General features: G+C 36.6%; 1 protein-coding gene across 3 annotated transcripts in view; it reads right to left on the bottom strand.

Moving 5' to 3' along the window:
• Positions 1 to 20,387, bottom strand: part of ZFYVE9 (zinc finger FYVE-type containing 9) — a 63,896-nt gene that overhangs the window by 29,390 nt on the left and 14,119 nt on the right. For all 3 annotated transcript variants that reach the window (XM_005440361.4, XM_055724637.1, XM_055724636.1), the window contains exons 2-5: positions 17,166 to 17,270; positions 11,008 to 11,112; positions 8,150 to 10,230; positions 3,152 to 3,251 (exon numbers count right to left, since the gene is read on the bottom strand). In XM_005440361.4, coding sequence (XP_005440418.1) covers positions 3,152 to 3,251; positions 8,150 to 10,230; positions 11,008 to 11,077 — 2,251 coding nt within the window. In that variant the 5' untranslated portion in view covers positions 11,078 to 11,112; positions 17,166 to 17,270. The remainder of the gene's footprint in view (positions 1 to 3,151; positions 3,252 to 8,149; positions 10,231 to 11,007; positions 11,113 to 17,165; positions 17,271 to 20,387) is intronic.

The following is a 20,387-nucleotide window of genomic DNA, read 5'->3' as shown; positions in this document are numbered from 1 at the left end:
TACTACTAACTCTGAAGGCATGACTTGAGCCTTAATTCAATTGCCCAAACAACCACACATATAATGTCTTTGTCAACAACATCCATCACAGGGAAATCTCTCCTCCGGCTAGTGAAACAGACTGCAACCCTAAAGTACTACTACTTTTTCATCTCTAAGGAAGACTTGTAGCTATGAAAGGTACCAGAAAATTCATATGTATGCTTGCACCTTCAACAATATTAGTATGTTACAAATAAATGCACTCCTCTAGTCAAGCATAAATATCATGTCACCTAAGCTCTCAGAGCAGCTATAAAGCCTAAATAAATCATGCATATCTTTGGGTTCCTTTGGCTATGAATTGTCAGAAAACCAAAGCAAAAAAATAACAAGACCAAAAGAACTCAAACAGAACACAGCCGAACATAAACCCCTTCTGCTTCCTCGCATCAACCTGTAAAACCAATAGAGTAAAATGCCTGCCAATGAAAAAAGTATTGACATTTCCATTTGAGAAGATTAATTAAATTGAAGTATTTTTAACAGCAACTCTGTATTCCTTTAGAGTATAGGTCCTGAAAGATGGAAGTGTGAAAAACACGCAAAGAAAAGTTACATCTCTAGGATCCCTTTATTAGAAAAGTCTTAGCATGGTAAAAGAACATTTTTAAAGCCTTCTCTAAATCAAGCGAAGTGCCAACTCAGCATACCTACCAATTGAAAATACAGTAAAAATAGTGTTGGAAACTTATTAAACACATAGCCTGACCATGGAAAAGTGCCAGAAAACATACAACCCTCCCCCCACACCCCAATGAAACAAACCAGAGAGCAAGCAAGCAAATGAAGTAAGTGCAATTCCTACCCCTGGTTCCAAGATGGTACAAAGATTAATGCTTAACCTGCTGCACTGAGTGGAAAAAACCCCAAATCTGTACCGACAAAGAAACTGCAAGGATCAGGAGGGATCAGATACGATCGGGCTACAGGTTAACTAACCAGTAACCAAAAGCATCATCACAAAGCACTGCAGCAGGGATAGAAACAGAGAGGTAGCCCAGGGCAAGTACACCTAAGTATGCAGACAGCATTCTCCCTGTAATAAACCAAGCAGCGGTGTCACTGTTCACTGCCATTAATCTGTATCTGTCCTGGCAACAGGACAGAAAGGCTTTTAAAAGGAAATCATTATAATATGATCAATTTTATTCTGCCTTTTTACAAGAACGCTTCTGGATTCCACTGAAATATTTTCAGATTCTTCCCTTCCCCCAGATGGAAACAAATCCTACTCACCACCGAAAGGAGCCAGCTGTCTTTTGCCAGGTGTATGTGTAACTCCTTGTTCTTGTACACCTTGAAATGTGTGCAATTCTCCATCTCAAAATGTAAGATTTTAGCACCCCTTCAACGTCATCATCAGGACTCTGTTTTAATTTCTAAACATTACAACCTACAATTTCCTGTCACCTTACACATTTGGCCTACAGTAAAGAATCATTAATAATTAAAACCTATCACTGCACACTGATTAATCTTTAATATTTTTGAAACAGAAAAATTATTCCTGTTTAATAACAGAAACTGTCTACTAATTTTGGATGCTCACCTCAAGACTAAGCACTCAGTTACTTTCAACTGAACCTGCACAGTACTGAACTTACCTGGAGAAAAAATGAAGCTATGAGCTTCTAAGTTTAGTTAGATGCTGAACAAATTAACAGATCTTTCTGAAAACAGCAGTCCAAATAACCTACTATACAGTAACATGTAAAGATACCATTAAAATTACCTTATCTGAACACTGACATAAAACAGAATTTTCCTAACTAATTCTTGTTTAAAACTACAGCAGCAATCTTTTATTAAGGTCTCCGAAGTGTGACTAAACATTTGCAGCAACAGAGATTCCGTGATAACTGTTGAGTAATTATCAGGGCAGTTAGTTATCCTAACAGTTAAAAGTTTACACTGACTTCTCATTCTACCTACTACATGTTAGAGTGTACTGGTCAAACCTTCCTCTACAATTGAAGTAACTTCTGTGATAAAGTTTCAGTTATCAAGATACATATTTACACCCTGAAATCAAGTCACTTATTCATCTTTCCATTAATAAACCAGAGTGCCAGGAATTTCTCATGATGAGACAGGTTTTCTCATGATTTAAGCACTCGCATGAATCCCCTCTCAACATAATCCAATTTTTCTACCTTCTTAATTCAAGACATAAAAACTGAACATTGAGTCTTTCAGCAACAGCTGCCTCAGTGTCATGGACATAAGTCAACTGGACAGCATAATCACCCAAAGGTAACTGCCAGCACAGGATGTTCTTGAAATTTCAGAGGCCTCAAGGTGCAGAGGGAAGAATAGTCTGTTTGCCCATATTTATAACACATATCTAAAGTGTTAATACTCTAAAGGGGCAAAATACAAAACAGATTCCATGGCCCTTCGGTTAAAACACAGTCTTTCCTTACTCCAAGCAGAGGTAATATAACTTCTCGTTTGTTCTACTTGTTAACCTCTTAACTACGTGTGACCTCTCTCATATCCCATGTTCACAACAGACTTCTAGTCACAGCGCAATCCTGGGTTTGGCAGACTCCAGCAACATGCCCAAAGCAACAATCCAAACTCAGCTGTCCAGATTTGTGGACAGGTTTTTCGACTAGACCTCCTATTCCAGCATCAAGGAGTTGAGTTAGAAGAGCTGGATTAATTTGTGGATAAATATTACTTTCTTGATTTCCTGTAGTGCATAATCCAGAAGAGGCACAACTGCACTCATGACTCTTCTCTTTGGCACTCCATACAAAAGTGTAACAGGTTATCTAGTCAGGCATCAAAGGACAGAGAGGAGGCTCCTGAATTAAAAACAAAACACCCACCAAAAATCACCATTTCTGCAATCCTGGTATGGCACTCACAAATGAAAGCTTTCAAACTCACTGCAAGCTTACCAGTTTTTGCCTTTTGGTACTCGTATTTAGTTTAGGAATCCCCACTCTCCACAGGGATTCCACACTCATCTCCCAAGGGCCTTTGCTCTTTTAGAATACTTACCCATACAAATAAAGTATTTTGATTTTTTTTTTCAATAGCATCACTGCAGGTCAACAGAAAGCCAGTAAAGCACTGCATCTCAGATTCTCTTTCCACTTACCATTCATTAGTACTGAATGGCAGATAACACATACTCTAGCTTCCTTTCGATCCATGTACAGCAACTTGCACTTCAGGCTACAGCATGCTGCGCAAAAAACCTGAAACCAAAGGGGAAACAACTTAAAAGTTATTCAAAAAAATATGTGATCAGCTGATGAATTCAGACAAGAGAATATCTGTAAAGCTCTAAACATACAAAATAAGGAGGTAAATTATCAGTATTTTCCCATTAAAGCCATAGTGACTAATACTTGCCCAGGGTGCCTTTCCTACTAATCCTGATGAAGCAGTATTATGTACAAGACACAAATGTATGCTGTCCTGATACTATACTGTGGTGGTTTTAAAATATATTTGGCATAAATGACAATGGGTTAATAAATTCCTGCCTCTTTAGAATTAACCATTTGGGAAATTCAGTCTTAGAAAAAGCATGAGCACTTTCTAGAATGAACTGTGTTTAAATGCACAAGTTTTCTTCATGTAAGAGATTGCTACGGCACATATTAATTCAAACAGGTCATCTTTATTTGCACCAGGGCAATTCTTCTATATTAGCAACTACAGTTATTTAATCTCATCATATATAACAAGCTATTCCTCAGCTGAGACTTAAGTGAACAGTGATGTATCAAAATGTTTTAAGCATTCAACATGTCAAACGAGACATTTTAAAAAGCTGAATAATGTTGGTACTACAAGAAAATCTTGCTCCATTTATATAAATATATAAAAGCTCATATTTACATGATTACAAACTCCAGCATCACAACACTAGAGAGAAATCAGGAACTGCATTTTATGGATGCTGGCTGCTGAGGGGGAACTCGGTGCAAAACCCCTGGGAGGACAACCTGCTGCAGAGATGCAGTTGCATTGCTAGTGCTTCTCACCTGCACCAGCTCTAACAATTCCTCGGTCCTGGGCAGGAGGACAGTCTTGAGGCTTCCTCCAGAGAAGCAAAATCACAAAACATGAGCATGGCTTGTGCACTAAAACAAACACTTGCATGTAGGTGTGATCTTACACTAGCAATTGCAATCTCAAAATTCTGAAAAACAATGCCCTAATGATTTCTTATTTGTTCTAAATACTACTATTTTCTTTATTTTTTAAAAAATAGTATTTCCTGAGGGTTATTGTTCAGGTGACATTAATAATGATATGTAATGCTTTCTTAACCCAAACAATTATTCCATCATCACTTCAACTGCAGTATTTCTGTAATACAGACAAGAAACCACGTAAGATCCTCATATATAAATATATGTAAGCCTAACTAAATTTCAATCAAGTTAAAGATTGCACCAAATTACAACCACTTTGCAGCCCGTTACCTTTGCATTCTTTTAATGGCAAGCGTTTAAAATAAGCACATATGAAATAAGCCCTGAGTTCACCATGAGAGCTGAATATCAAATGTAAAGAAAGAGCAGTTCATCCTGTCTCATTTCAACCAGTTTTACTGTTTCCTAATTATGTCAACTTAAACATTTCAGAAGCAAAATATAAGTGTGTATACACTGGCCTTTTCATGCAAAAATAAAAACAACCCTTTTGCATATCTGAAAACTTTCTTTTTTTAAAAAATAAAAAAAGGCAAAGGTACTATGCACTTTTAAAATCTGATTTCTGCATTTACACCTTAACCCAATTTACAAGCATTCTAGGGAATATAAATAAGAGCATCACAGCATATTTTAGAGACATTTGACATAATTTCAATTCTCTGGGAGAAACTTCCAGTCAAAAGTTCAGTATTGAACATGGAAAAATCAATGTCTTCAACCATAAATGAAGGACCAACACAAATTAATATCTAATTTAGAACCCTTTCTCAAACAACACATTGTGCATTCAGCAAAGCTCCCAAGTGAAACGATCTAAATATTAAAAGAAAAAATAGAAGCAATGACAAAACATCTACACCTCTTCTCTTTGGCTGCATCAGCCTTCCAACAGTAGTAATGCAGAGGAAGAACACAATCCAGCACAACTGACAATTCAGTCTTGTTATTAACAATCACCAAGTCATTATCTCAGTATATCATGCTATAAAAAAAAAAATAACATAGCAGTGTCAGAGCAAGTTTTTATGTTACTAGGGTTTTCAGGTTCACTGGGAGTTGTTAAAGCATTAGTTGCTAGGGGGTTTGGTGATTCTTTTATACTTTAGTGGAAAAATACAGTTTTGGCTGTCAGTAAAAAGATGACAAGAAATTTTCTGGTTTTCCTATCAAGGACAACTGTTTCATCTGACAATAAAAAAATACATAAATGCACAAGGTAAAGTTTATGAATGCATTCACACACATTCTCCAGGTTCTTAATTCAAAATTTACTCTAAAGTGTATTACTTTCTACCACTCTCCAGAGGTTCATATCTTCCATTAATTTTGCAATTATTATCCTGAAATTAAAAACCGAGACAGACTTCCCAGGTGCCACTCAACTATTTTTAAATGCAATTTTCATTTCCAAATGAAATCAATACAATCACCCCTCCTACAATGACTTGTCATGATGCTAATAATCCTTAAAAAGAAACTGTTGTGCTAAAGTTTGTGTACTAAAATATTTAGTCACATTACTTCCCCTAGAAAAAATTAATTGTAAAAACTGAAGATACTGTCTCCCCAATTCTTTAGGTGAGATTCATACATTTAATAGAAACAATGGAAGTGTCACTGTGATTTGTAGTTACCTACACCACAGGCACATGGTCAACATGACTTGCTCTGGGGATGGTTATCTTAACTAGAAAGCAAGAGCAGACAGCTGAGACTAGCTGTGTTTCAAGCCACTACAGACAGATTCATCAGAGCTTGCCTTTCAAAGCTTTTGGTTTCTTTCCACCTGAAATCGTTACAGGAATTAAGTGTTACAAAGCAATTTGCAGTAAGTGCTAAGTATTACTTGACTTAGCATTTATTAATGAGTACTTTTTTTTTTTTTTTTAGAGAAAAATAACATACAAAGGCATGAAAGACCAGAATTTTCTGCCACAGTTTTTGACTGCACATGTACAAATTTGGCTCAGGCAATATTAGCTAACAAAAGCTTCTAGAAACAAGCCATTCTGAGGACTATTCTAATACTGTGAGAATATCAAATACTAATACGTGATGTATTTTTCACATCTGAGAAACAAGTTTTTCTCCAGAGCAGAGGTATCTTTTATTTTATCCATTCCCCACATATCATCTAAAACAACGCTGGTTGTTCTTCTCAATGTTTGTCCTCAGTACTCTAAAAGGAGACACACACCCTACATTTTGTGGCCTTGCTCTATCTGTGCATGTCTTATCTATTTTGTTTACAGATATTTTCATTTTCTGCTTCTCATTTGTGCATTTTAGGGTTTCAGTCATTGCAGGGAAGTAATTAAACCCCAGCAATGAACCTCTTTAAGACACAAAAGTATAAAACATTACTGTAAATGAAAATTGTAGTCATATTTCTTAAACATAAATCCCCAAAGAATTACCTAAATAACTGACAGTGTAAGTTAATACAGCAAAGCTAAAATTATGGACACTGCTTTAACTTACGTCTCTTACAGATTCTCCTTAGCTGCAATGAGAAAATTTTTGAACCCTTCGGATATTACCCAAAAGGTACACAAAAAGTAGGAATGCACCTCATATGGTGCTTATTGATCACCTGTGGTTACAAACTTCACATCAGGACCTCCACTGCAACCAGCCAACAAGAGGATGGGCAGAAGCAAGCAACTGAAAGTCCTGAACCACTGCACAACGAACACCTGCTTCACTTTTAAAAGGCTCCGGAAAGATTTTTCAGCATGTCTCAAAATCAAATTTGAATAAAATCTACTTATCTGGTGGTGTAGTGAAGAGGTTGAGTGCTATGCATTTCGGTTTACTAAAGGGACAAATGGGACACACATGTTGTCCATTACAGAGGACCTTGCCTGGGTTTTCTGCTAGGCTGCTTCCAGAAACAGGTGGCATAAGGATTTGAGCTTTCCAGATATGTTTGCTTCTTTTAGGTCCCTTGTTCTGGTCATTCTGCTTCCCTGCACTCTTCTGGTAGCAAAAGGTATCAGCCATAGCAGTCAGGAGGTCTTTCAATCAATTTCACACACCTTTGGATAGGCCCTAAATGAAGTTAATTTTACTCCAGGTTTTAATAGAGTTTAGCATTTCTTTTAATCTTAAAAATATTCATGAATATCTACTTGACAAGTGTTTACCACTTTTGAATTATCATATTTTTTCCTAAGTCTTCCCATGTGCCACTGACTCATATTTCAGTAAGATGATAATCATTCAGTAACAATCATTTACTGTAAACTTGCCACATAACAATTTGTGTTGACCTAAATGACAGATACATAGAAGTTAAAAAAAAAGCCAACAATAAAATACCTCTTACACAACATAAAATGATACAGAAATGATGTTTTAGTTGTCTTCACTATAAAAGTTCTCACCACATGTACAAAGATCAGGTTACAGATAATTTACTATATTTTTTTCCAGGAGCAAACGTATGTTCTTTAAAATAATGTAAGCAACATGAGAAGTTAGTAAAGAAGACTTAAGAGAACAGAGCTGCTCAGCCATCTAAACCAGCAGGAATGCCAGCAATTCAACAGCACACTTCCAATTCACATCAATATGTTTCAGTATCTTTAATGGCATTATTGATGCACTAATTTCTGCAAACTAGTTTCCTGCACTTAGCCGTTTTATAGCAGTTCGACATGAATCCAATTATGTTGATGGTTGCAATCAACAAATACACTGCTCATACAGGCTAAAAATTGTTACCGTTAATTATTTTGTTTTAGAACCCTAAATAGATTAGAGCTTAGAAACTCCTTTGTTTCCTTCACAAACCAAACATGGCTTTTTAGGAAGAGATGTCACAGGTAATTACAGCCAGTGTCTTAGAAAGTCCTCCAATTTGATTTTGCGCAGTATCAGGAGAAAGAGGCTGCTTTGAGCTTACTCACAAAACACAAACTTACCTTCCCACAAGCTCTGCAATGATGCCTTCTTTTGGTGAATGTAAATCTGGCCTCACATTTCATACAGTTTGGTGCTTGAGAATCTGGAACCCAAACTGGAGCCACCTCACCCAAAGTCGTAAAAGGTTTTCTGGCTGGAGCTCCAAACTGACCAGCTCTGAGATCATTGTCTGGACTATCTGGGGCTACTGCAAGGCACGAACTACTAGAGACTCCAGATTCATACTCTTCCAAATGTTCACCATTAGTATCAGTAACAGAGGCATTTGAAGATGTTTCACCAGGAAACGCATCTGCTGTGTCCCCTAATTGTGTCTTAACAAAGACATTTTTGTTTTTACTATTACCTCCACAATTTGGGGGAACAAGATCATTTTGTAAGTGGTCCGATAATGGCTTCGGGATCTGCAGTTTAAGATTTGTAGGTTGTTTAGGTCTTGCACCACCAAAAGGAACACTGATAGATTGCAAATTAGTCACTGGTTTTGGTGAAGTTTGCCCTTGCATGGATGAAACCTGACTACAAAGATTATGTAAATAATTTTTCTTTATGTGGTCACCAGTGCTGTTTAAAATAAGACCACTCCCTTCTGCGGTCTCATTTCCTCTCTGTTCATAAACATTAGCATAACATTCTGACTTGCTCTCCTCTATCTCCTTTTCCTCTGTTACCGAGTCTTCCTTGGAGGGTAAAGTCTTTGGAACATGAGTAACAACTGGGTTCTGCATTCCATAGGAATCACAACCATTAGACAGCGAGCTTGCCGCTGATGTAGCCATCACATCAGAGAGACTGGACCCTTCAAGTTCATCTATACCAGTCCCTTTTAAGTTTATACCTGCCTCCATCATCCCATCTCCACCTTCTTTACTATTACTACATGTCTCATCAGGCTGTTTCGTCTGCAAAAGTCTTTCATTCTCTCCCAGAGTTTGCTTATTATTCATCTCATTCAACTTCGTCAGTTCCCAATTAGTCAGCTCCTGAGATTCAGGGTAACACTCTGCCATGCTGAGCAATTCTGTTGTGCCAAGATTTTTATCACATTCAATGACTTTGCTTTCAGTGGCACTAACATCCTCAGGGGCAAAATGTTCTGCAACACGTTCCTTGTAATTGCCACTTCCAGCCACATTAGGTTGACAAGTTTCAGTGAGCCCAGATAGCCTAGACTGTAACTGTTGGGTTGTTTCCTGTTCTGCAATTAAGCTTCCATTACTTGAACCAGAAGAAAAGTTTTTAGCATCTAGATCCGTTCTCTGAGGAATGGCTTTACTAGCAAAATTTTCAACTGATACACAATTTTCTTGCATTTTAACAGTACCATCAACGGGTCTCTGTAAGAGAGTCACTTCATTAATCCCCGCAGTTGTAGCCTCTGAAAACAGTGAATCTTTACTCATATTAAAATCATCCTTTAATCGAGAGGAGGGGCACGCAACCGTCAGGCTTTCTGGTGAAGCATTGATCAAATGACTTAGAGAGTCTTCTTCACTGCACAGCCTATTTACTTGCTTTTCTGTATCTGTATCTTTTTCTGTGGATCCATTTACAGTAACACTAAACTGATCACTCTGTGGGTTTTCATTATCCAGTGTAAAGCTAATAGTGTCCGTTAGGGACTGACTGTTGTAGTTCTTACAATCCAGCAAATCGCTACTTTGTAGTGTTCTTCTGTCACAGTTATGCATGACTGCCACCACTAATACATTTTTCTCCTCCGGCAAGCAAGGTGTATTTCCACATTTCTTTTCTCCTGTTTCCACAGTGTTACACTGATCATCCCGATTAGTATTTCTTTTAATCAACTGATCGTCTGCTGCTGCCTGATCATCAATCCACATGACTGGGGTCTCTGGACTTATGCTAAAATCCTTTCCATTAGCACAGTGATCCCCTCCTCCTGTCGGTGTAGTCACTGAATGAGTCAAGGAGAAAGACTTTAATCTCTGTTGACATTCATTAGGAGTTGTAGCTTCATTCACATTGGCCACGGTTGGGTTAAACGACAGACGACGAGAAGGTGGATCTAGAATCTGATTCCACTTTGCACCCAATAGTGTAGGTGAAACAGCGGCATCTGAAAAAGTGTTTAAGTAAGAGAACTTACTGTCCTATTAAAGCTACAGGTTCTATGAACTGTTGCATTAGAATGCCCCAAATATAAATGCAGAAATGTTCAAATATGGGCACAACAGTAAAACACATCTGCCATAACTAACATTCCTGATGAACTATTAGTAGTGTAGCTACATAATGTTTCTGTAACTCGAGAAATTTAGAGCTACACCAATTAGTATCAGGTTGAATTTGCACATGCAACTTTAAACTATTAATATACTTTAGACAGCTAGAAAAGCCTAAAAGAATCCCACTCCCATAAATGTTGAAATTCCTTGACAGCACAGAAGTAGCAATTAAACAAAAAACTTGATACTTCAAATATAACTTTCATTATATGATTTATGTGGCCTAATAAAACATTTCTATGCTTGAGTCTCCTGAAACTGCAAAAGAAGCTTAAAATAAGTTTTGCCTGATTCGTTTAAAATAAATTTCAATACTGCCACTGCGATTAAGCTTCACAAAACCTTTCTATAAAAAGTGTATAGAAGATTTGCTATTAAAAGAGTGAGAAATTTTTGAAAAGAGTAAACAAGAGAAATGGAAACAAAAGAGAATACTACTAACAAATACTGAAGGCACACCATGCAAAATTAGCAGATGGTTTTTGCAGCTTCTGAGATTAATTTGCAACTCAAAACGAAAAAGGGTATCACAGATCTCTCCCTCTTCAGTGTTGTTCTCTGTAAAATACATCTAATGTGCATCTACGATCTCGTTCAAAACAACTCACCTTCGTTTTGCTCAAATTCATCTAAAACCTTATCGAGGTTATATGCCTCTGCTTGGAAATAGTTCTCCATTTGTCAGGGAAAGACCACCAGATTCCTGTCTGAACCTGCCAGAGAACAAATTACAATCAGATATTTAACCTTCAGTCAGCAGTATTCCACCACATATTGCCCTTATTTATGGGCAAAAAAAGTCCTTTTTAAATCAAATTTTACATACATTACATGCGTAAATAAAAAGTATTTTCCAGGAATAAAAATTATTTGTGTGCTTAAACTGGCTTAATTCAGATCAACAACCTCCCCAAACTTGTTTTGGATTTTATTACCTCCAGTGTCCCACATTAATCTGTCTAACCATCAGCATCACCACAACGGTAAGAGCAGAACAGTTCCAACACCAGTCAGAAAATAAAAGTCTAGAGAACCAGAAAGCCAACTAACATTCTGAAGATCCAGATTTCAGTTCCATGCTACAACCAGTTAGTGCATGTGGCTTTGAACAAGTAGTTTAACCTCTCTGTGGTTCTGATTTTTTTAATGTATACTAGGTTAGCAGTATTCTGTATCCCTCCTCGGTTCCGAGAGGTGCTTCAAAGATTCATAGTTGTAAAAGTTGTCAAAGGACTTAATGGGCGTTACTTGAATTATGCTAGCCCTTAAAATGCCTGCTTTATTATTTGTTTCACTGCAAGGAAGGCACTGAAACTCTAGCAAAACGCACAGAAGTAAACAGTCTCATCAAAAGATAGTTCTTTCAGGCTAGCAAGGAAGGTGACAAGGGAGAAATTAAAAAAAAACAAACCCAACAAACAACCCTAAGTCATGAAATAACTTGCTACAACTTCACGTAATAAATAACATTTTTGCCCTAACAGTAGGAATATGGTCTTCTTGCAACCAAAGGCTTATATCAACAAGACACCCTGATTAATTTTTTAAAAACATTCACTCCCAGTGAAGACATTTTCACTGAGAAATGTGTGCCATAACCTATATACCATAAAGAGAGACCTTGATTTGATCTGTTCTCTGAACATCATCCAGAACAGCCTTGTTCTCTTCAGAGTTGGCTTTCAATGTTGTGAAATAAGGAAATGGAGGAGGAGAGAGTGAGAACCTTGTTTTGCAGTAAGAAACAGTGTTAGACCTGACAGCCAGACTCCAGCTCAATTAAAAACCTGCTCTTTTACACTAGAGATACAACAGACACAAGAAACACATCAGAGGAAGTTTCCAATTTAAAAATATACTTTAACATTACCAACATAGTATCTAGATTTGAGGAAAACATCAACAAGTTTTATTTCAATTACTACAACATTAAATACAGTTTTGTATTTATTGTGAGCAACAGCTAGAATTAGGTTATTGGTACAAAAAGACAGTGCATTAAAATACCATAAAATGTCCAAGTTTTTAAGGTTGACCTCAAATTTGACACGTGGTGTTTTTAAAATATGATCATGTTACAAATAAATACATTGCAATTAAATATAATCAGATTAAATCATGTTTTAAAGATATGTACAAAAGCCAAATAGATACAAAAGAAAATTAGTGTAACAGCAACTTCAAAATTTCAATAAGCGTCACCCAAAAAAAAGACCACTTTGCAAAGGAATCCAGAGATTAAACTAGACTTGTCACCTTACAGACTCCCAGATTTGTCCTCTGTTCTGGGATTTTAGGTTAACTCCTTCTGCAAGGAAAACAGATGACTGGCCATATCATTTACTGTACACAGATGCACCGTTCATAACACGAGCAATGGAAAAGCTGGCCACGTTGATCAAAGGTTGCATTTCAGAAGTCTAAAAAGCTCAGTACATTACATTCTCTACCAAAAGTGAGGTTCTGACCTCTAACTGTGACAGACCATATGCTTTGATCCCTTAGATACCTACTGTAAGGTCTTCCTGACTTATCCAATCTGTCCACCAAGTCACTGTATTAAAAATCTTTCATACCATTTTAACCAAAACAACTAAATTTAGTTCACACATTTCAGTTAAACCAAAATGGTTTTAAAAACCAGATTCTTCTCCTTAGGCATACAAATACTAAATAAATTCAAATTACATCCAAACTGTGAGAGTGTGGAGGTTCTCTTCACCTCATTTCAACTCCCTAATAGGAAACATCTTTACCAGCTCAGTAAGTATCAAATATTGAAAAGTGAATTAGAATCTGTCCCAATGAATATGTCCCTTGAATTTTTCCTCTGTTCAGAGTTCTAAACGTCAACCAAAATTAACTCACTAAAGGAAAACTCTTTTGTACAAAATACCATAATATTATTTCACATCCATTTATAATGTATTTAATTTACATGATAATAGTAACGTTCCAGTCTAGCAAACAACTGATGAAGATGTGAATAATTATTCCTAGGCAAAGTCCTACTACTAAGGTCAATGATGCAAAGAGTATTTGTCAGTGAAGCACTGCAAGACTGAAAAGTAGCATACAAAATTTTTGTGTTCAGGAGTTAAACTGTGACGCTGTCTGAAGCCGCCGGACTCAGATTTCCATGCACCACCACAGTGAAAAAGGGCACCCAGTCAAGGCATTCACTAGGACATGGACACAAATTCCGCAATACAGGTGGCCCCAAAGAAACAGGCTACAAGCACTGATATTTTTGTTTGCTTTGCTTATTTTAGAGAAGATAATTATTACTGACAAGCAAGTTGATGGGGAAGAAATACTATGCTGATTATATAGTTGCTGAAAACATGTTTTTAAGTAACTCTTTGGATGACTGCATTTTAATTCTGTGTAACTTAAAAATGTTTAGAAAAATTCAGACCTGACCATTCATAAAAATTCAAAACCCGACTGAAAGTCTGATAAAATTACTTCAGAACTAACTCAAAGTTATGGACATTGGAGTAAGTAGAAGTCACATTTGCCTGTAACATTTCCTAAATGTAGCCCTGTATTAGCTAGCTTTTCATTGTCATACAAATCAGGAACAAGAAATGCCTAACCAAAGAAAGCAGTGTTAGAAATTCATAATAAATACAACCATTTTTATTGACTTTAGTCAGGGTTTGGCTTTTAAATTTTGTATTAAGTGTGCTTTTATAACAGTAGAAAAAGACAAATATTCAGACTTAGGAGACCACAAATTTAATAATAACAAAGTCATATAAAGAAGACTTAGAATTTTGTTCCCACTCCCTTACAATCCCTATGTCGTTAATACTTCATATCGTCTCTGTGCAAATATTACTTTATTAACATCAGTATTATCTAATATTGAATATCTAATATTTGTAAGTTTAAATTTGGCCTAATATGACAGGGATTTTTTTTCTATATTTTTAAAAATTCTAAGTAGTGAGAACTATGTGTATACAAATACACGTAACCATATGAATTCTGAAGCTCAAGTACTGGCACACAAATGTGCAATGGGCCAAAATCCAGACTGATGGATGCTCATAGTCCAAACTGAAAAGAGAAAATACCTTTTATATCATTATTGTTATTTCACTTACTGATGTACCAGGATATATGGAGAATTTTTTATTTTTAAACTCACAATTGCTAAGCTGACAGCCATTCTAAATGAGATCTCATTGTCTATGCAAGTAGGTATTTCTCAGAAAAGGTCAGCTGCAAATCTTCAGGCCCAGTATCTAAAATAATCATTATTTTCATTATTTTTATAATATAAAAGAACACAACAACCCTCCCAAACTTCTCCAGAAGTTTCTGTCCAAGGGCAAAACACTCTGCCAAACCCACAGAAGTCCTTATTGCCTTCTTCCTGACAGAAAAGAAGGATGAGAACTCATGTTCCTAACAGATACCCACAATGCTTCTTGACCAATACATTGTCAGCAACTCGTATTTTTGCCATTTGAAGAACTAATACCTCAACTCTGCACAGACAGCAACTCAAGATCAAAACAGAAACACAAAATGCTCTAACTTACAGCATGCTATAATAATAAGGTATGTTTTCCCCATGGTTTAAAATTTAATTTTGTTCTGAATATTCCTATGAAATATCCAACATAAATAAAAATAAACATATTCCTTTACAGGTCTTTGGGAACTTTGATTGTAACTCACAGGTACCGCTATAAAAGCTTTAGAATTATTCTAGTCCCAAACTTCCTTCTAGTATAAAGGTTGAAATTACATTTTTAAAGGATCCTTGATAGTCGTGAAACTCTTTAGTATTGCTCAACTATTCTAAGCCATGGCATGCAGAGAAGCTGACGAGCAAACACACAACTTATCTGGAAAAATGAGAATAAAAATAAGAGCAAATCAGGAAGAAATTTCAATGGCAATTCCAGTTGTATGCTGCCAAAAAGAAGACAATTTCTAAAGCAGTATATATATTAGGATGAACAATCTAAAGAAGATATTGTGGCAGTGCAAGGAAAAGGAGATGTGAATCACCAGTGAGTGAAAAGCATAAGATTTTTTTTCAAAAATGCAGTCCTCCATGCAAAGATTTGGCAGAAAAGACTAATTTTAGGGGGGACAAAATAATTAAATAGCAAAATTATTATTTGTTTTAATTCTGTATCCAAACCCAAAAAGAATACAATGGCTACCATCCACTGGTACAGGAAGTCCAGAACCCAAGGTCACTTGTTACCTATTGCAGAGTCATCTTCTGTGTTTCATGGCAAAAAGCCAATAAAAATATGCTGCCTGTCAATCGGATTATCTTCAAGCTCCTGTTGGATCTCAAATCACACGTAATTCAGAAACTCTGTGGTTTACTTATCAATTTCTTCTACAACAACATGGACTTACCAACATCTTCATCTCTAAAACATAAGAACTTACTTTTTACCAAGCTTACGTGCTCTTTTCTCCCCTAACATCTAAACATAAAGGTGCATGTACCAGAATGTCTGTGTCATACGTATCCAGAATTACTATCCTAGTCATCGTAGTATTTAGACATAAGACAAACTTTAACTGATTAGTGAGGATGGAAGGAGACAGAAGTAGAGGACAGAAAATCCTTCCTTAAAATTAGATGATAGTCTGAACCTTGGATACTGCCTCTCAAGACAGCTCAGATATCCCACGTGCCAGCTTCCTCTTGGGAAATGAACTGTACAAAGAGATAGGCCTTGCATTATACCTGCAAAGCAGCAAGCCTCTTACTTGTTTTGGTCTCTACAATAAGGAATTATGTAACCCATGATCTTCTGCACTGCACATCCTAAATTAACCTCAAGATTTTTTCACCACTGGAACCGACAGTCTTAAGTCTTTCAAATATCCGTGACTCAAACGGTAGATGACCAGCACACAATCACATTAAAAAGCTATAATAAAAAATGTACCAAAGGAAATAATACCAGCATACAACTAGCCTCATAGGAAATGCCTAAAAAATCAGAGAGTATGTAAAGAACCAGAATATAAGATTCCAGGACTTTATATCGTGCTGTCCCATGTAGACTACACTTTCAATATGAACCTGAACATATGCATTTCAGTAAACTCTTACTAAACAAAATACTCAAGTAGTTTATTATAGTCCTCACCAAAAATATATATGAAAGCCTCCTAAGATGAAAGTCACAAGGGGCACAATCAAACTGAAACGAAACATTGCTCATTCATCCTGATAATCAGATGTCCAGAATATGTCATTTTCCCATAGCATGACAAAATTTAATTACATATCAACTGGACAAATTAATTTATTAGATCTAGCGCTTTTGAGGACTTGCTTCAACTCTGAGAAACAATGGTCAAGTCCACATACACTGTTCCAGCTCCCTTTGATGATCTTTGTATTATTTGCCCCTGGGCGGAAGAAGTCAAGCAACTTTGCTGTAATGAACAGCTTGTTCAGAGTTCAGCCATAGCTGTGTTTTTAACTGCTGAGCTCTGCCTACAGCACAGACTGAGGAAGAAAGACTTTGCGTGCTTCTACACTCCCCCAAACAAAATAAGACACATCTTTGCTCTAAAACAAGGCAATTACTCTCAATAAAAACCAAAACAACAAAATGCTAAAAATCCTCCATCATCTTCTATATATATCTCTATACACTTCTATATAGAGGTATATGAATATAAATATATATCCATAAGCATCCATAAAATACATGCATTACAAGTACATACCCCTGAATCATTATATTCTAAAACAGAACTTGTCTCTTACCTTTTCCTTTTATACATATGTTAAGAAACGAATGACCCTGTGCCTACTCATGATGACTGCAGCACAACCAGCCAGTTCTGCTGAATCAGTGTGTTCTACTTGATCCTAGAAAGAAAAAATAAACATGTATTTTATGATTGGTAATTCTGCCACAAACCATGTTTTTTCAACGTATGACTGCAGCTAGCACAGGCACATTTGGCAAATGCTGCAAGCCTTCAAATTATTTGGGTAACACTTAGAGCTTTAAATTCAGGGGTCTATGCACTATGCCACTATTGCACTCCAATATTTTCATGAAAAAAGCTGCTAATAAACCCCACACTGCTACCTACCTACTATTATTCTTCATCTAACTGTAAACCCACAAAGTGATGCAGCAAGTCCAAATGTCCTTGTATTCCTGATGACCTTGACTGTATGCTTAATCTATAAAACGAGCCTCTGAAGTTAATTATATTACACTACAATTAAAGAGCTAGTAGCTTTGATACTCAACAAAAATTCATGGCCCTCTGAATTCTGTAAACTGTATTCATCAGCTTCCCACTGATCTTGTTACCACTATACAACTGGTTTTGTCTTCAAATTATTCCCCCTATAGTCTTAGGCTCCCTTCACTTCCTAAAGGCATCTTCTCTCTCTCTCTTCAGAAGAAACTGTCTTGTTCTCCCAACAACAGCATTTCTACAGGTCAGGCGCTCATTTTCACAGGCTGCATCTTAACAGTCAACATAGCTTAGAAATCCACCAGAGTCATGAGCAAAAGAAAGAGACTAGTTTATGACAAACAGTGCAACAAGAACAGGGAGTGAGAAAAGTTAAATTCATGTTTTAAGGTTTGCTGGTGCCAGTATTTGACCTGTTAGATAGTTGAAATATTTATTGGTGCTCTGATGAAGCAGCAGCATATGTTAGGAAAAAAAAATATCTTAAAACGCCAGCAAAATTATGAGCCAAAAAAACCCCCGCAACAACAACAACAAAAAAACATAAAACAAAAAATCAAAACACCAAACAGTTCTCCATGCATGAAAGCAATATGCAGTGTTATACTAAAATTTTCCCAGGGTTGTTTATTATTCTTTTCAGAAATAAGCTACAGTAATAATTCCAGGAAACTAATGAACTGGACAGTAGCACTCTTAGTAGTACTATTTCCAAAGTCAGAATAAAACCCCACAGCTTTGTATGCCAACAGAACTGTTCCTGTATCCAAGTAAGATACTTCTACCTCTATAAGCTAAGATAAGGTTTGGATATTTGGGAAATAGAAATTACTACATTACAAAGTTTTTCAGAGAGGCTTCATTTGCATGCAGAAATGGAGGTGAGGGAAACTTAATTCCACTGAAGGCATCAGAATGATAAGCTTTTTCAAAGGATGTGAAGTACACGTGGCAGTGGGGCAAGGTTATCTACACCACCACCATGTCCCCTCCTGGCCTGCAAGTGGAGGAAAATGATTCAGTTTTCATGACCCCTTTGAAAAGACAGATAAATCAATGACAATTCTGTTTGTGATTTATGATAAGGCCTGACAACTGCATCATGAACATCAAACACATTTCACATAAACCAGTCAGTCATACATTAACCACAAAGTTCAGTCTTTACTGATCAGAAATGGATCAGACCTAGCAACCTACAGCTGAAACGTGCTGTGCTGTTACCAGTGCTCTAAGCCAACAAACCTTCTAGGTAAGTGTTCAGGGCAACAGTACAGCTTTATTATTCATTGTTTTTATTCTGATCCACCTTCCTTGTTCCATTCCTCCCAGGTAATAACTTTTTTGTCTGTTACCATTCAACATAGAAGAACACAGATCCAATCAATTGCTACCAGTTTCTAAAGAAGGCTTTGAAGAGATATTACCTGGAGGTCCTAGAGCTTTCTGTTTACAGTTCAACATTTACTCTCGCAAAGACCAATGTAAAAATCAAAGCATGCTTAAAGATATGGAAGTAATATAATTAAACAAAAAGCAATTTTAGAAAGTAAATTATAAGGTTTGGGTTTCCTGAAAAAATTATCAGGTTCACAACAGAGTCAAATTCTTTTTCCAATAAGAAGCTAATGTAAGAGAACCATATTAAAATAAAAATCAGGTACAAAAAGAAAGCTACAAAGGAGACCCAAAAATATTCACAATGAGCTATAACATGGTGATTATTAGGTTTTCCACAAATCATACACACTGCTAAAAAAAGGTTCTGTCACACTTGAAAAAACACATACACTACCACCTAAAAATTATGTGCCTACTGAGACCTAAGATCACTACAAATGAAGGCAGCCCAGTGACTCTGATGTTCCAGCTTGCCTGCTTTGAGCATTTCACAGTTTCTTATCTCTTCTGCTGATGGTTGGCTGAACTCTTCCGTCTCCTGCCCTACAGTGGTATCACTCAGGTGCTGCTTTGGTTATACCCTACGTGTATGGTTTCCCTCAGGAGCTCCAAGAGGGCGACTGCCAATTACTGCAAACGTAAAACAGAAGTTGAAGAGAAATTTGACACGCAGAGACGTGCCCAGAATAAAGAGAGGATGAAGAAGAGAAGAAAAGAGCTCTAAAAATATAAAATTAGAAATATCTTCCACTAAAAAGAACGTAAAAATGTTTACAACATCAAATGGAAGTAATCTGAACTAGCACAAACTGGAATAGCCTATAATAAAAGGAAAGAGACTGAAAAAGAAGCAATTTTGATACTATGTTAAAAAAATGTGGAAAAAGCTCAAAGCATAAAGAGATGTTAAAAAATGCTTCCATCTACTGGCAAGGATCCAGCTCTTAACTACACTACAGATACTCTATAATGTGCTACCAGCGAGATGTCTTTGAGTAGGCAGGAATACATTTGCAGCCATTTTAAGGCACTTTATTATTGCTAGATTAGTTGAACTAGGCATTATCTTCAATGCAAACCCAGATTTCACTGCTGGTATCTTAACTTCCTATCTTGTCTACACTCTGGAACTATCAGATGGGAGATTCAGAGAGACTACAGACAGGGGATGTATTCAGGTCCCAACTTGGCAAGAATAAAAACTACAACAAAAAATACTACAGCAGGGCGTTACAGTAACAGGAAGCAGTATAATTAAACAAGAAGGGAAACAGGTAGAAAGTTTCAGGACACACATCAGTTATACAATATGAATTATCTTATCTGATCAGCTAAATATTCACAAGGGAGAAGAGTGGGGTTTCTTCACTCA

The sequence above is a fragment of the Falco cherrug genome, chromosome 12 (assembly GCF_023634085.1).
Source record: "Falco cherrug isolate bFalChe1 chromosome 12, bFalChe1.pri, whole genome shotgun sequence".
Classification (NCBI taxonomy): Eukaryota; Metazoa; Chordata; class Aves; order Falconiformes; family Falconidae; genus Falco; species Falco cherrug.
This window is presented reverse-complemented; position numbering and strand designations above follow the sequence as displayed.